Genomic DNA, 12,433 nt, shown 5'->3' with positions numbered 1-12,433 from the left:
AGCAAGTATGCATTAAATTGATCAAAACTGACATGAAAGACATACATTTTAGGTCAAAAGTTTACATACACCTTGCAGAATCTGCAAAATGTTAATTATTTTACCAAAATAAGAAGGATCATACAAAATGCATGTTATTTTTTATATATGTTTACATATAGACCACAAGTAAACAAAAAAAGTTTATTTATGAATTTATAAAAACGATCCTGTTTAAATGTTTACATACACTTGATTCTTAATACTGTGTTGTTACCTGAATGATTCACAGCTGTTTTTTCGTTTAGTGGTAGTTGTTCATGAGTCCCTTGTTTGTCCTGAGCAGTTAAACTGCCTGCAGTTCTTCAGAAAAAATCTTCAGGTCCCACAAATTTTTGGGTTTTCGACATTTTTGTGTATTTGAACCCTTTCCAACAATGACTGTATGATTTTGAGATCCATCTTTTCACACTGAGGACAACTGAGGGACTCATTGACAATCCATAAGAAAAAACAATGCATTAAGTTCCAGGGGGTGAAAACTTTTGAATTTGAAGATCAGGCTAAATTTAAATTATTTTGTTTTCTGGGAGACATGCAAGTATCTCCGGTAGCTTCTGAAGGGCAGTACTAAATGAAAAACAATATGATATTTAGGCAAAATAAGAAAAATTAACACATCTTCATTCTGTTCAAAAGTTTTCACCGCCCGGATCTTAATGCATTGTGTTCTAAAGCATCAGTGAGCGTTTGAACCTTCTGTAATAGTTGCATATGGGTCTCTCAGTTGTCCTCAGTGTGAAAAGATGGAGCTCGAAAAATACAGTCATTGTTGGAAAGGGATTAAATACACAAAAATGCTAAAAAACCAAAGAATTTGTGGGACCGTAAGGACTTTTCTGAAGAACAGCAGGCAGTTTAACTGTTTGGGACAAACAAGGGACTCATGAACAGCTATCATTAAATAAACAAAAAACAGCTGTGGATCATTCAGGTAACAATAGTATTAAGAATCTTTTGACCACAACTGTATATAATGTAGCAAATAAACGTTGTTCTTTTGAGCTTTCTTTTCATCAAATATTCTTGAATTTACAAATTTGAAAGAATTTTCCACATTTTTCACAAAAAAAGAATGCAAAACAGAACCATTTTCACCAATATTCACTCTATTACTTACTCAATATATAACCAAAATTATGAAACTGATGTTTAAAAGGTGTTGTGTGTGTCTGACTGACCCGTATGTAGAATTCTTCATTTTCGTCTCCAGAACGAATGCGGAAGGAGTTGTAGGCTCCAGGATAGACGCTGGTGGCCTGGATCTGGAAGATGTCGGAGGGGACGGAGCGTTCGGAGGTGATGCTCATGTATCGATGCACAATAGAGAAGGGCATGTCACGACACTCTGGCTTCACCACTGGACATATACAACGACTAGACAGAAACAAAGTGATACAAGAAAAAAGGGAGAGGGACATTAAAGGGATAATTCACCCAGAAATGAAAATTCTATCATTAATTACTCATCTTCATGTTGTTCCAAACCCGTAAGACCTTCGTTCATCTTCAGAACACAAATTAAGATTTTCTGATGAAATCCGAGAGCTTTCTAACCCTGCATAGAAAGCAACGCAACTGACACATTCAAGGCCCAGAAAGGTAGTAAGGACATTGTTAAAATGATATGTCATTGTTCAACCTTAATTTTATGAAGCCACAAAAGTACTTTTTGTGCGCAAAGAAAACAAAAATACCCTAGAAACTGTTGAATAAAGTCACATTATTTTTGTTTTCTTTTACCACCTAATGATGTAATTTGTTTCCAAAGATGAAAAAATGTCTTATGGGTTTGGAACGACATGAGGGTGAGTAATTAATTAATGACAACATTTTCATTTTTGGGTGAAATAACCCTTGATTCAATTATAAGTTGCCTTTAAATCAATAGAAACTCACTTCTCTGAGACCTGGACGTAGGGGTCCTGGCAGCGGTTGGAGCTGACACACTGATGTCCACCATGGATGTTCACACAGACCTGTCCCTCCCCACACTGGTGAGTGCCTGTCTCACACTCATTCACATCTACACAGAATTGTGACAAACTGAAACCAAGTGAAATATGATTATACAAAACAAGTGTAAAAAAAGAGATTTAGTTCCAATACCCTGGCAGAGTCGTGTCCCAAGTAACTCGTAACCTTCTGGACAAACACAGGAGAATCTTCCAGGCTCGTTCACACACTGAAACTGGCAGAGGAAACTGGAATAGCTGCACTCATCAATATCTGGGAGGAAAGAATGAAAGCCAATTACATTCAGGCCATCATCACTTGGGCAAAAACTATTAGGGTAATGTCTTACGCACTAACCATTGCATGAGAAGCCATCGGGTCCCAGGTCATAGCCTTGTTCGCAGCGACACAGGAACGTACCGTAACTGTTGTAACACCTTTGCTGACAAGGTGCTCCCATTTCACACTCATTTACATCTGATGACAAAAAACAGAGATGTTGGAGGCTTATGAACTGAAAAAAAAGGACAGAATTAAAACGATGGAATCGTCTATCGGGCCATCCCTGCAATACATAAGTTGAAATGGTGACGTGAGTATTTAACAGGGTTCGTACAGATACTGTAAAATGAAATTACAGGACTTTCAAGGACTTTTCAAACACTTTTTTTATTTTCAAAGACTTCAAACAGAGATCTCACTTATCAAAATTCTCTTTCAAATTTAAAAAATGATAAACAGATAAATAAAAATATACTACTAAAACAAAATGCCAAAAATAAAGTGAGGCACATGCAAAGTATTACTACTAAAGTATTACAAAGTATACTACACTTTCACTATAGTAAAATCACAGTTAATTTTTCTAAGGGATTTGTGTATTTCTTTTTTCTTTGTTTTGTTTTTATAACTGTACTGCTATAATTGTTTGATGTTTTCTACTGTTTAAGAAAGAATCTGAAAAAAAGATTCGCAAAACCGCTCCGAAATCCTGATCTGAAACAAATGATTCACTATACGTGCTCCCAAACTGAATCAAATGATTTGTGAACCTGCACCGAAGTCCCGATCTGAATCAAATGATTCACGATCCCCACTCCAAGGTTCCGGTCTAAATCAAATTATTTGCGATACACGCTCAATCAAATGATTTGTCATACAAATTCTGAAGTCTCGAAATGAATCAAATGATTCACAAACCCGCACCAAAGTCCTGATCTAGATCAAACTGTTCGATCCGTGCTCCATGGTTCCGATCTAAAGCAAAAGGTTCACAAACCTCCTCCAAGGTTCCGATCTGAATCAAATGATTTGCGATCCATGCTCAAACAAATAATTCGCCATGCACGCTCTGAAGTCCCAAAATGAATCAAATGATTCACGATCCGTGCTCCAAGGTTCCGATCTAAATCAAATGATTTGCGTTCCACGCTCCAAAGTCCTGATCTGAATAATGATTCATGAACCATCTTTTCAGATCAGCGCTTGGAGTGCCAGATCGCAAATCATTTGACTTAGATCTGAACTTTGCGTATCACGAATCATTAGATTTAGATCGGGACTTCAAATCATGTATCGCAAATCCTTTGATGTGAATCATTCAATTTGTGAAATGATTTAGATCGGAACGAGTTCATGAATCATTTTGCGAATTGAATGATCAAAAGTAAAATGAATCGCGGTATGCGATCCGATTGGAGCTATTCGAAACAGTGAATCATTTTGTGGCACATTGGTTTAATGGATTCTGAGTTTTAAAAAGTTTCACGTATATCACTATACATACTTTTTAGAATCACAACAAGCAATATCGAAATGAATGGCAAAAATGAATGGCTCTTTTAATTTAATCTGGCTTTTGCTAGTGAATCACTTAAAATGAATGATCGAAGTCATGAGATTGAATCAAGCGGAGCGGATCCAGCATAAATGACTCAATTGATTTGGTTTATCTGTTCCTCTTTTCATGTCTTCAGCCATGTTTACACAACATTGTACTACTACTGCCTTAACTTGCTAATTTTATGACATTAACTGAAATAAAAGAAAAAAATATGTTTTTTGAATTTTGTGCATTTTGCGTGAAAAGATATGTGCTTATTGAAAACAAAACAAAACACTTATTTCACAAATACAAGCACTTTTCAAGTACCTCTTCAGGAATATTGCTTTTCAAGAGTTTTCCAGGCCTTAAATTTCAAGTCAAATTCAAGTACTTCAAGCACTTTAAGCACCTTCTACAAACCCTGATTTAAGACATACTGCTGCTACACATAATAGCTTATATAATAACCTGTAACAGTTCTATACAGGTGGAGCTGGGGAGGTGGAGGGTTTCAGAGGAACTCTGAAGGCATGCTGCGAAATGCTCTAGTAGTTGTTAAAGCAACAAGTTCATTGGCTGCATAAGCAACATGAACCAATCAGCTTGTGCAAATTAGTTTAATGCTGTGAATATTATCAGTTTGTGTTAATGACAGATTTCATGACAGAACTTGGCATTAATTATACAAGTATGTAAACAAATTTTGGTTGCGGGAATATGTATTTGATCTTTAAGGATTTACCAACACATGATCGGTTGTTTCCCGCCAGCTGGAAGCCAGGCTCACATTCACAAGAGAAAGATCCTGGCACATTCACGCAGCGATGCTGACAGTACCTGTACCTGCACTCGTCGATATCTAACAGATGAGAGGAGATACAGAAGCACAGACGCTTATGCTAAATTAAACTGACCATGTTGATTCTTGACCTCAAAATAAATCTTGAATTGAACTTTTCTTACCCACACACTCTATGCCAATCTTGTTGTAGCCGTCAGGGCACTGACAGGTGTAGGTGCCCACGGTGTTGATACATTCCTGGCTGGGCTGACAGTCATGCATGTCCAATTCACACTCATCGATGTCTGTCCAAAACATGATGAAGAGCTTCAGGATATCATACTGATATTTACAATATAAAACCACATGAATAGGGTTTCCCTACATTTAGGCCTAAATAACTCACCCACACAGGTTTCTCCTTGGGCTCTGTAGCCTACTGGACAGGGGTTAAAGGAGTCGTTAGTCTCCACAGGAGCACTGGGCTCTGATTGGCTGGAGGTCTCAGGTGCGGTGATCACGGAGGCGGAGCGAGGAAGGCACAGGTAACCACCATAGTGATTAAAGCATTTCATCTCTCCCTGACAGGCCTGCTGTATAGTCTCACACTCGTTGATGTCTAAGTAAAATAGACAAGAGAATTTACGTTTAAAAGTAATTTGTATTCCCTTTTTAATTGTTATTTATTCTTTTTTATTAAATACTAGACATGCGAAACAAATATATGAAAATATATACTGGATAAACAACACAAGATAAGAAATAGAAAAAAGCAAAGCAGTTCAATTTTTAGCAACTCTTTATCATAAAGTATAATTTTTTGTTATCTATACACTTAAATTTCCTGATAATTTAAGGTTTTTGAGAAAAACATTACAGGATTTTTCTCTATATAGTGGACTTCAATGGCAGCCGACAGGTTGAAGGTCCAAATTGCAGTTTCAGTGCAGCTTTCAAAGGGCTCTACATGATCCCAGCCGAGGAATAAGGGCCTTATCTAGCAAAATGATCAGTCAGTTTCCAAAAAAAAAAAAGAGAAAATTACAAATTGATATACTTTTTAACCACAAATGCTTGTCTTGCACTAACCTGACTTCAAGCATTACACAGTCATGTTGCGAAGGTCACTCGCCAGGTTTTCACAACAAAACCCACCCAATTGCTATTCAATACTAGCCCAAAACTAACCCAAATGTGTTTCGGTTGGGTCCCTGGTAAAAATCGCTTTCCAAGGGGTAAAATATGCATTTTTTGGTGGGGTTCCCCTGGTAGCATTCGCATTCCAGGAGAGAAATATCGCAATATTGGGGTCGCTTAAACCCGTAGACATGGAAAAACAACCTCTGGCAACAGTGTTAAAGTAGCCCTATTCCTCAGGAAAACCGTTTACTTGGCAACATTGCTTGTGACATAGAAGTACAAAGTGAATGTGCAAAGAAAGTCAAATGCCCTTTACAAAAAAAGGGAAAAACAATGATGTAGGATGATTTTAAGGTTGGAGGAAAAAGGCTGGGAGTTTTTTGTCTTACCCTATCATTTTGAATAGAAGTACAGAGACGCAGAACTAACCGTGTGTGACCTGTCCAACATGATTACATAATGAGTGAATGGACGCACATTGCAGGGCTAGTGCAAGATGAGCATTTGTGGTTAAAAAATATAATTAATTTTTTTTTTTTTAGAAAATGACTAATCGTTTTGTTTAGATAAGACCCTTATTCCTCAGCTGGGATCATGTAGAGCTCTTTGAAGCTGCAATGAAACTGCAATTTGGACTTTCAACCTGTTTGCTCCCATAGAAGTCTATATGGAGAAAAATCCTGGAATGTTTTCCTCAAAAACCTTAATTTCTTTTCACTTACAGAAAAAAAGACATGAACATCTTGGATGACATGGGGTGAGTAAATTAAAAGGATTTTTTTTTTTTTTTTTTTTTATTTTACTGGGAGTGAACTCATGATATAGTTTACCCAAAAATTAAAAATAGTGTTTACTCACATTTACACTCACTCACACTCATGTCATTCGAAACCTGAATGATATACTTTCTTCTATGGAACAGTAAAAGAAGACATTTTGAGAGATTTTTTTTTAACTAAAACTGTTCGGTTACCAACAATCTTTAAAATATGTGATTGCACACAAGTGAGAGTAAATAAATGATAACAGAATTTTCATTTTTGGGTGAACTGTCCCTTTAAGAAAGCCAATAAACAACGAAAATCAATCACAAAGAACCATCTTCAAATATATATAAAAAAATCATAAGATAAAATCATAAGAACCATGAAGTTAACAGGTACATTTCGGTCCTTTGTTGAGTCATTGCCTTAAAAAACAGTTTTGTATGTCTATGCAATATTATTAACCAATCAAAAGACATCTGATGAGACAGTCAAGCAGGATTGGACCAATCAGTTTTCAAAATGGGTGGAGTTACCGCAAGCTGCAGAAAAAGGGGCCAATCAACCAACAACATTCTTTCTTATCGTTGCATCATTAAAATTGTCCATGAGACATCAGTGATTCAACCTTAATTTTATAAAGCTACAAGAATACTTTTACTATATTTTACTATATTAACAATGTCCTTGCTACCTTTCTAGGCCTTGAACGTGGTAGTTGCATTGTTGTCAGCAGGGTCAGCTCACACATTTCATCAAAAATATCTTTTTTTGTGTTCTGAAGATGAACAAAGGTCTTACAGGTTTGGAACAGCATGAGGGTGAGTAATTACTGACAGAATTTTCATATTTGGGTGAACTATCCCTTTAAATTTTATTGCGTTGTGCTTGGTTAGGATATGTTGTATCTGGAATATTAAGTAATTTAACATTGAAAAACATTTTATATAAACTACATAATTTAGCCATGAGGAAGGATTTTAGACCAATAACACTTCACAGTGGGCGGGGCTACTTAACTACAGCTTCAGTTAATTGTCTCTGTTGTGTCAACTCAGGACACAGTGTATTTTAACATTAAAAGATGCAGCCAGACGCAGGGGCAGGACAGAGAGATTGTGCATGTGACATTTAACCAAGATAATTAGAGGAGAAATGCATCATTTTCTCATCATCTCTCTCTCTCTCTTTTTCTCTGGCACATGACCTTCCACCCACCTCGACAGAGTTGAGTCTGCACGTCCCACTCATAGCCATCTGTACACTCCTGGCAGAGAAAACACACTTTATTATGTGTTATCTTTAATCATTAGCAGTCACACTCAAACACTTGTATTGACAGGAACATGACTTCTAATGCAAACTGATGTCTGACAGTATACAATACCACATTATATATGGAAAGTTACATAGAAGGACATGTTCAAGCATGAAGGAAGACTGAAGTGGAAGAGAGAAGAACAGGGAGAAATTGTCACTATTACTTACTGTGTAAGAGTCACGTTCAGCAGGAGACTGACAGATTGTAGCAGGAAGAACAACCAGACCCACGCAAATTAGCACATATGTGGCCTTCATAGTTACAGGGTACAGGACATTCACTCTGCCACACACACAGCTGGATGGATGAACAAATGTATAGCTGTCGTTAAGGCACACTCTCACGCCGAAGAGGCCCAATAAGAGAGAGAACAGACGTGCAAAGGGGGCCTGTTCAGTTCCTGTCGCCTCCTCTAGGAAAATAAGGCGGGGGCAGACAGACAGGTGGGGGTGAGACCTTGTAAAAGAACAACAGAGGAAATTGCAAATAAACGTGTTAACAGGAATAGTACACACTTACACATTTGGAAGCAGTGAAAGTGAACTGTTTAAAAGCCCAGCATTGCTGATCACCTCCATATGTTTTGTTTTAGATACCGGTGTGCTGGTTATGATTGTTAGCTAGCTTTACAATTTACACTGTTTTTTAACAGCATTTATTAATGTAGGTCAGATTTATTATAGTTAACTAAACTATTAATAAAAAAAATTCTTCTTTTATCTGAAATAAACCTGTGTAAAAATTGTAAAAAAACATTTCAGCTAGTTGTCACAGTAACATTTTTCATTTAGACTTTAACTTGATGTACCAAAATAATTAAAACTAAACAATAATTAATAAAAACTAAATAGACATGCTAAAAAACAACAAAATTCAAATAAAAACAGAAAATACAAAACTAAAAACTAATTCAAAATATTAATAAAAACTACACTACCAATCAAAAGTTTCTGAACAGTAAGATTTTTAATGTTTTTAAAAAGCAAAAACAGTAAAATTTTGAAATATTTTTACTATTTAAAAGAACTGTTTTCTATTTAAATATATTTTAAAATATAATTTATTTCTGTGACTTTAAAACTGATTTTTAGCATCATTCCTCCAGTCACATGATCTTTCAGAAATCATTCTAATATTATGATTTGCAGCTCAAAAAACATTCATTATTATTATTATGTTGAAAACAACTGAGCAGAATTTTTTCACTGGTTTCTTTGATGAATAGAAAAGTTCAGAAGTTCAGCATTTATCTGAAATAGAAATCTTTTATAACATGTTTTTATCATAATTTTTATTTCAAAATAATGTTTCTTAAACAGCATATCAGCACATTAGAATGATTTCTGAAGGATCATGTGACTGGAGTAATGATGCTAAAAAAACTGCTTTAAAATCACAGAAATAAATTACATTTTAAAATATATTCCGATATAAAGCACTGATTTTAAACAGTAAATTATTTCAAAATTTGACTGTTTTTGCTATACCCTGGATCAAATAAATAAATGCAGGCTTGATGAGCAAAAAAGACTTCTTTAATAGACAGTAAAAATCTTACTGTTCAAAAACTTCTGACTGGTAGTGTATGTATCTCATAAATACTAAACACTGGTCTAGGTAAATGTTAATTAATAAATGTACTATTGAGCAAGACTTAATTCATGCTCAATAATAATACATTAATCAATCTTAATTTATACAATACATATTAAAATGTATTTGCATATGTAAAAACCTTCTGAGCAGTTTTAACTAAATTTTTGAGTTAAAATTTACTATATTTCTTGCTTAAAATGAACCTAAAATACGTTGGAAATTAACATTATTAATAAGCTGAATAAATAATAAACTAATAATAAGCATTTTTAAATTGCTTATTAATAAATATCCACATTTTGATTATTTCTGATGCCTCTAGTAATTATGTGTCTGATTTTTAATTTTCAAACTAGTTTCAGTCATCTTTAATTAAATAAAAAATAAAAATAAAATAAACAAAACTTAACCCAACAACTCAATATTTTACCCAAAAACAACCCAGTATTTTTTTAGAGTGTAAGGCTATAATTCTTAAACATATATTAAACCATAGGATATGTGACCCAGGACCACAAAACCAGTCTTAAGTCGCTGGGCTTTATTTGTAGCAATAGCCAAAAATACATTGTATGGGTCAAAATGATTGATTTTTCTTTTATGCCAAAAATCATTAGGAAATTAAGTAAAGATCATGTTCCATGAAGATATTTTGTAAAATTCCTACTGTAAATGTATGAAAACGTAATTTTTTGATTAGTCATATACATTGTTAAGAACATTATTTGAAGAACTTTAAAAGCAATTTTCTCAGTATTTTGATTTTTTTGCACACTCAGATTCCTGATTTTAAATAGTTGTATCTCTGCCAAATATTGTCCTATCCTAACAAACCATACATCAATGGCTTATTTATTCAGCTTTCATATGATGTATAAATCTGAATTTTGAAAAAATGACCCTTATGACTGGTTTTGTGATCCAGGGTCATAAGTGATAAGTGATAAATGCGAGTTTGAGATTTTGTGCAGTGATTCTGATCTTGCAAACTAGGCAGTTCTTGGAAACAAGACAAGTTGGTGCATATAATCAGATATTGCATGACGGATTTTTCATTCCTCACTTTCAGTGATCTGGAGATAGTTATTCACACGTGCATCTCATCCTGACTGTACGCTAAAAAAAAACGGTTCTAGTCAAGTCAAATATATTATTTAACATCAAAGAATCTACTTCAAGACATTACTTTATACCAACAAAAGTACTTATGGGTTAAATCAGGTATAAATAGCTCTTTGAGGATAGTCATACTGTCCAATATACCTCTGTTGGAACAATATTTCACCTGTTCTGGGCTCACCTAACTACAGTAAAGAATTTATTTTAAGGCGTCATTATTTGTTTTTATAGCTGTAATAGAAATCACAGACCTCCTCAGCTATCATTATCCCTCCTGGATTTCCATAACATCCGCCTACACTTGCGTTTCAACACTAAAGATGATCTTTCTCTGTAGCTGTGTTGGCTTTTACAGCTATCATTTTAATTGCTCTTGTACATCAGTTGGTTTTATATGCCTTCTGTAAATACAGAATTTCGATAGATTTCTAGGGACTTGCTCTGATGTTTGTTTTGGAACGGCAGAGTTGGCCTGCCTAAGAGGCAGAAACATGGCCAGCGTCTGAACTCCACAGGATATGACTACACAGGCCATTCCATGCCCTCAGATCCGTCCAAAAACAAGCCACCATCCTTGTCTCAAATTATTAACTGTAACAGTTTTTAATTTAAACTAAAGGTTTCTGCCACATTTAAGCATGATTGCAAAACACTAACTACGTTTCTGTCACTCATTTCATTATTAAAAGGCGAGATTTAACGTCCTGGAATGATACAAATTTCTCATGCATGCTTTATCTCCAGTAATATCACTTGTATTTTGTAAAACTGCAAATGCACAGCAGTCAAATACAGATGGTTTGAAACTCACTTTCTGAAGTCTGTCCAGCAGAAGTTCTTCTCGTTCTTCTGTCTCCCTCTTCGTTTAGTTAAAGCTCTGTGATAACAGACAGGACCTAGGCGGTAATAGCTGTTTAGAAGTGTATTACGAATGTGAGGAAAGGTGCAATGCTATAGAAAGGAGCTTAGGACGTCCCACTTCTTTTTTCTCCACCCACTGCTGAACAGCCCCTGCATCTCAGCCACCCTTCACCCTCCTGCCTTGTTTTTCCTCCAGGCCCCTAGGATTCAAATTCCTAGTTTCCAGACCAAATCCCAAATTCATAACTCAATGCAAACCAATCCATCTGGGTTATATTAGGCAAATCCTGTGCAATTACTTCCCATTTTTTAACACGCTTTGCCTTATTAACTTTCATCCTGGTGCAGCTCCGCTTGTGTCTGACACTGCTGGATATTTACTGGGGGATGTCGAAAAGGAATGCAGACACAAATTAACAGGGTAGAAAAGGAGGCAAGGCCTCCCGATTTAACTGTAAAACACTAACCGGTGCCAGGAACATCATGCGTCTTCATTACACAAAGGTTTGAGCACTATTAAGACAATGGCTTTGATGGAAACAACAGAGGTAGCCTACTTTTGGAAACAGCAGGAGGGCCAGGGAAAGTTCCCGTGAGGACTCTTCTGCAGAAATTCTGAGGAATTTTCCATGACCATTTGTAGGGGGTGACAGCTGTCCTAGGTCTGGCCTTTTATAAGGTAGTAAAAGTGTCTCCTCATCCATCCACTTCAGAGCTGACCAGCCAACTGTAGCCCCCTGCTGCTGACCCACACCCGCCGGGCACACAAACAGGTAGCTACTTCACTGTGGGAAAACACTGATCACATACACACTTTGAGATAATTGGCCTCCTCTACACTCTTTAAAATAAAGGTTCCAAAAGGGTGTTTTTGCAGAAATGTCATAGAAGAACCATTGTTGGGTTCCCCATAGAACATTTCAGTGAGCAGTTCTTAAAGTAGAAGTCTAATTCCAGAACAAAAATTTACAAATAATGTACTCACCCCCTTGTCATCCAAGATGTTCATGTCTTTCTTTCTTTAGTTACAA

General features: G+C 35.8%; 1 protein-coding gene across 4 annotated transcripts in view; it reads right to left on the bottom strand.

Annotated features, from left to right (window-relative positions):
- The window catches only part of LOC127152866 (EGF-containing fibulin-like extracellular matrix protein 2), an 18,055-nt gene extending 5,622 nt beyond the window's left edge, over window positions 1-12,433 (bottom strand). Inside the window, exons 1-11 of one of the 4 annotated variants that reach the window (XM_051093735.1) lie at window positions 11,960-12,433; window positions 11,353-11,418; window positions 7,994-8,282; window positions 7,724-7,772; window positions 5,008-5,220; window positions 4,784-4,906; window positions 4,563-4,679; window positions 2,353-2,472; window positions 2,149-2,268; window positions 1,939-2,065; window positions 1,221-1,416 (exon numbers count right to left, since the gene is read on the bottom strand). In XM_051093735.1, coding sequence (XP_050949692.1) covers window positions 1,221-1,416; window positions 1,939-2,065; window positions 2,149-2,268; window positions 2,353-2,472; window positions 4,563-4,679; window positions 4,784-4,906; window positions 5,008-5,220; window positions 7,724-7,772; window positions 7,994-8,282; window positions 11,353-11,418; window positions 11,960-12,039 — 1,500 coding nt within the window. In that variant the 5' untranslated portion in view covers window positions 12,040-12,433. Of the gene's footprint in view, window positions 1-1,220; window positions 1,417-1,938; window positions 2,066-2,148; window positions 2,269-2,352; window positions 2,473-4,562; window positions 4,680-4,783; window positions 4,907-5,007; window positions 5,221-7,723; window positions 7,773-7,993; window positions 8,283-11,352 lie in introns of all 4 variants that reach the window. The other 3 variants (XM_051093734.1, XM_051093737.1, XM_051093736.1) reach the window with 3 other exon arrangements.

This window comes from Labeo rohita, chromosome 21 (assembly GCF_022985175.1).
Source record: "Labeo rohita strain BAU-BD-2019 chromosome 21, IGBB_LRoh.1.0, whole genome shotgun sequence".
Taxonomy (NCBI): Eukaryota; Metazoa; Chordata; class Actinopteri; order Cypriniformes; family Cyprinidae; genus Labeo; species Labeo rohita.
This window is presented reverse-complemented; position numbering and strand designations above follow the sequence as displayed.